We start from the raw sequence: 5117 nt of genomic DNA, 5'->3' as shown, positions 1-5117 counted from the left end.
ATTTTGCATGTCAAGACTTAAACTATGACATAGGGCCTAAATGTTTTGGGGGTGAGATAGTTTTGTGTATTCAGTGACAATGCTTTTTGAGTGATATGACAAAAGCAATTGCTAATGTACAAAAAAGCTGAGAATTGTACACAACCATCTGCATGATGATGAAAGCATTTGCTAAATGCTGAAAACTATGAGAAACGTATTTTACCATGTGCACAGATAACAGCAGGAAGTCACAATTGAACAAGACGTTTTGAGAATGATTATTCTGTTGTGAGAAATGTTCAAAACCAATTGAGAAATACTGTAATACTAAAGTTACCATTTATTTCCAGTGATTATGCTAAGCTAAGCTAATAACTCTAATACTAATAAATCTTAGTACTGAACACACTGAGAAGAAAATAATATGCACCGTCATGTTTAATACTTGGCAATACTGCAAATATGTGAAAATTGGTGGTGTCTTTGTTACATCCTTACCTTGGGTTCGATATGTTTTCGGTACCGTATGGGAACAAAGTGGCAAAAAAAACCATTTTCTTTCTCAGCTTGTTCTTTATTACACCAAAATATTGTTAAAATGCAAACAAAAAAATATTTTAATGAACATTCCTTATAAACAGTAAGCTAAGCAACATTTTCAAAATGTTTAAAATGATGAATATTATGTAGGAAAGTTAAAAGAATTAGATTACAAAGGGTATCATTTATCTAACTGTTGCCTAGCAATGGTCTCACGCGTATCCTTTCTCTGGAGAAGCAGTGGTCAGGAAGCAATTCAAACATGTTCCTTACTTGGCAAACTCTGCATCTACAACAGACATAAGGCCCTTTTTATTCCATCAGCAGATATTTTAATTAGTTCATGAGTGTTTTGAAATTGTTAAGATGAATATTAAAGCTCACGTTAAGATATGGTCAAACTTAATCTCAGTAGCTGTGGTTAAAGTCTTGCCAATGATTCCAAAGGCACACTGCTTGATAAAGTTAAACGCCTTTAATGAGATGGGCTGACGCATTGTGACAAGTGTCTTCTTCAGAGCCTAAACACTGACTAATTCCCAAGTCAGTTTAACAAAGAGAAGGATCAGGCAATTAAGGACTAAGTGGTAGGTTCTTACACTCCACCTATCAGTCAGTGAAAACCATTAAACTACTTATGAGGACTACAATAATCACTTCATAAGTGCTTCAAAAAACGGTTCACTTTGAAATATTCAATTAAAGCTTAGAAGAGAATAGAAAATAAGCATTACATAGAAGTCGAACTATGTCTCCCTCTTGTGGCCATTAAATAAATATTTGTTAATCTACCCAAACACTTCAAATATAGTACACATTGAATCACATATATTAAGTGCTCTGAAGAAGACGTACAATCTTACAATTACAATTCGCAAATTTTAAAATGTTTTTATAAAAAAGGGGGTAGAGTCCAAGTCTTCATTAAGTCCTGGGCTAGTGAGGGCTTTTAGTGTAGATGCAGTAGGTCTCTATCTGTAATATATATATATATATATATATATATATATATATATATATAAGTTTGTCCCCTTTTCTTTTGAATAGCTCAATTGTTTCTATTCCTATTGCCCTTAGTGACTCTGGGTTGCATCCATGGTGTTGCTTGTAATGCCTCGCCATTGTGTAATCTTCATTTTCTGTAGGAATTGCATATTTTGCTCTGCTACCCTCTGTTGTCATTTTCTTTTTGTCCCATTGGCTTATTTTACCCTCTGCACACAGCAGGAACATTTTCTCAGGCTGTTCATTCAGCTACAGTTTCCCGGCAGACCGTACTGGTTATAAAGCAGCATGGAAAAGATCACTGACTATCTTTGTAAATAAAGACTAAAGTTTTGCAATTGGATCCACCACGGCAGAATACATAGACTCACTTCAAAACTTTGAGATCCGAGACAGTGATGTCTTCCTCGTTACCTACCCCAAGTCAGGTGAGCAAGACAAGTAACTAATACCTGAGCCATCTTCACAATTTTTTTCAGATTCTGAGTGTGTTGTTGAAATGATAGAATGTTCTCTCTTTCTCTCTCTCTCTCTCTCTCTCACACACACACACACACACACAAACACACACACACACCAGGCACGGTCTGGACACAACAAATTTTGACTCTTATCAGTTTTTCCTCACCCCTGATGCCACCAGGGGCCGCACCTGAGCGCCCAGTCTCTGTGTGACTATCTATGACTTATGATAGGCCCAGCCACTATGGACCTTACACATCTAAGAATCCTGGTCCTAACCTACGTTGACCTTATGACTCTACATTCTCTGTCTATCTCTTCTTCCTCTGCCTTCCTGCTTTTTCTGCCTCTCCTCTATACCTCTCCTTTTAAATCTATCTCTAACAATGTTTTTTTTTCCCATTTGTTAAGCACTTTGAGTTACATGCCTTGTATGACACAGTGCTATACAAATACAATTATTATTATTATTATTATTATTATTATCAGCGAGTCTGACTTAAGCGACCCCAACATTTACACCAACAATTATGAGACAATGCCTTGGATGGAGAGCCGTAAGGGCCCACTGTATACTAGTGTGCCAGTCAAACTAGTTTCTCCCATCCTTTCCGGTTGCTTGTGGCCTTTTGCCTTGCCGTTGTCCCACTCTCTCTGTGGATAAACCAATAATGTTTCCCAGCTGTGTCAACCAAGGCAGAGCAACTTTTTGGTGGGCTTTTCACATTCCACATCCCGATTGAGATCATACATTTTGAATTGTGCTTTTGGAAGTTGAAAGGCTGGTCAGTAGCAGTGGTGTAGTCTACTTTTTTATGGTGGGTATACTGTATATTGGAGCATTTTTTGAAGTGGGTATACTATATATATTTGTGCCATTCAAAATAATGGATCAATCAATTTTAAGTGGGTATACTGAAATCCCTGAAATTTAGAAGTGGGTATACTCTGTATACCCGCGTTCTACGTAGACTACACCACTGGTCACGAGTCCGCAAGCAACAAGACTAGGACGAGAGGAAGTTAATTGACATGCACTCATAGATTCCCAATTCCATATTTTTTAGATCAGGTGCCGTGGTCTTGACATTAGCACACTGTATTATAGTTTAGCTTCTGTAATTGTTGTGAGTCCGAATAGTGGAAAGAAAATTTTGCTTGACAAGCATGACACTCCTTGTAGGAGCCAAGTCCTTTTTCTATAAGTGGCTGTTTTTGTGTGTGTTTGTGTGTGTCTGTGTTTGTGGGTGTGTGCCTGTGTGTGTGTGTGTGTGTGTGTGAGTGTGTGAGTGTGTGTTTGTGTGCTTGTGTGCGCGCACGCGCGTGTGTGTTAATGTGCGCACATGTGCATGCGTATAGTACATACTGTATGTGCATGCGTGCATGCATGTGTGCATGCATGTGAGTATTTCTAGTGCATGACATAGTATTTTCTCCAGCTTTGTATGCAAATATTTTTGCATTTCAGGTTATCTATGTCATGAGGAACCCAAAGGACAATGTGGTGTCCTTATACCACTTCTGATTTGCCAGGGCCAATCTGGAGACCCCGAGCAGCTTTGAAGCATTTCTGCAGCAGTACCTTGCAGGAATAGGTGCAGACTACACTACACAACCCTATACGTTCTGCAGGGGTGACTAAGCTTATTGAATGAATTGAGTTTTAATTACTGTATTTTTTGACAAAGCATTTTTTTGACTTGTGCCTTAGTCAACAGGAAACAATGTCTGCAGAACAGGATATAAGAATAATGATTTATTCATTAAAGAGCTCATCTTATTTTTCCAAGTTCTGGCTGGATCCTGGTTAGACCACGTACAAACCTGGCACATGCACGAAGAGCAATACAACATCTTGTTTCTGAACTACGAAGACATGATAATGGTAAGCATTTTATTTTTTTTCCAAATCATGGAGGTGGATGTGGAAATTATACTCATAATTCCCGTAGGTGGATGTGGAAATTATACTCCTAAATCCCGTATTATATACTTACTGTAATAGTTACGGATATTTCAAATCTGGGAGATCGCACCATCAGTCATTATACGCAAGGCCTCTACGCAACTAGGAAAGCGGATACACAAGAATGGTTGCGTATCCAAAATGCAAGATCAGGGAAAAACTGCAAACCAGCCTCATACCAGCCTCATATATATTTGGGAGTGTGCACAACGTTTGATTCGGCCATTTTACAAACGCCCACTCGCTTCCATCATATTCACTATGCTATCACACATAAAGTCAAAAAGACAAAAAAAAACCCTCTTTAAAAAAAGAGATTTTTGAAAATAAATGTGACCTCAGGATGTTTGATTAGAAAAGTAGTTTAGATCACGTCTATGTGACGTATATGAGCATATGGTCCTGTGCTGGGGATCCTTTTGATCGTTCAGCCTTTGCCATATTTCCCTTACACAATTTGTGCCTCTAGGACCTTCACTCGGCTGTCGGAAAAATGTGCCACTTCCTGGGCAGAGACCTGGACGAAGCACGCATTAACAAGGTCGTGGAAAAATCCACCTTTAAGGCCATGAAGATGGATCCAAAAGCCAATTATGAATTCTTACCAGATGACCACTTTGACAAAGCAAGAGGTAGTTTCTTGCGGAAAGGTGAACGTGCTGACTTTTGCCTCTAAGGGTAATCATGAAAATAAGTTCTTATTCACACAAATTTTTGACTCCCTTGATATGAATCTTATCTCTTGCGACAGGGACCATTGGTGACTGGAAGAACACCTTCACAGTGGCCCAGAGTGAGATGTTCGATCAAGTCTTCCATGACAGAATGAAGGACCTGCCATTGAACTTCATTTGGGAGATGAATGAAAAAGCATAGTGGGGTCATTCTCCCAGAAATGTAAATTTCCTGTCCGAGGCATACTTTGTTGATTTAAATGTGTACAAGCCAAATAAGTTCTAAAGTCTGTCACATGGATGTATACATATGTATTATTAGAGTTAATGTTAAAAGGAATATGATCAATTATTTGGTTATGTTTCTTTTTCATTGTTCAATTGTTGTTACATGTAAATGAGATCTCAACAGGAAGTAGAAACCATGTGGAACGACACTTAACGCAACTTCCGAAATGAGACATCCGCATGTAGTAAGTAAGTGGCTG

General features: G+C 38.4%; 1 protein-coding gene across 1 annotated transcript; it reads left to right on the top strand.

Annotated features, from left to right (window-relative positions):
- Positions 1-3865: 3865 nt before the first annotated feature.
- LOC134453850 (amine sulfotransferase-like) lies at positions 3866-4883 on the top strand. Its single transcript, XM_063204602.1, has 3 exons — positions 3866-3874; positions 4425-4587; positions 4707-4883. Exons 1-3 carry the CDS (start codon positions 3866-3868, stop codon positions 4829-4831), a joined length of 297 nt encoding a protein of 98 aa, XP_063060672.1. The 3' UTR covers positions 4832-4883.
- The last annotated feature ends 234 nt before the right edge of the window (positions 4884-5117 follow it).

The sequence above is a fragment of the Engraulis encrasicolus genome, chromosome 8 (genome assembly GCF_034702125.1).
Source record: "Engraulis encrasicolus isolate BLACKSEA-1 chromosome 8, IST_EnEncr_1.0, whole genome shotgun sequence".
Taxonomy (NCBI): Eukaryota; Metazoa; Chordata; class Actinopteri; order Clupeiformes; family Engraulidae; genus Engraulis; species Engraulis encrasicolus.
The sequence above is the reverse complement of the archived record's forward strand: the minus strand, read 5'-3'. Positions and strand labels throughout refer to the sequence as shown.

Excerpts from the sequence above, each read along its gene's own strand:
- LOC134453850 (XM_063204602.1), top strand. Across the intron at positions 4,588-4,706 it reads CCACTTTGACAAAGCAAGAG|GGACCATTGGTGACTGGAAG; the intron begins GTAGTTTCTTGC and ends CTCTTGCGACAG.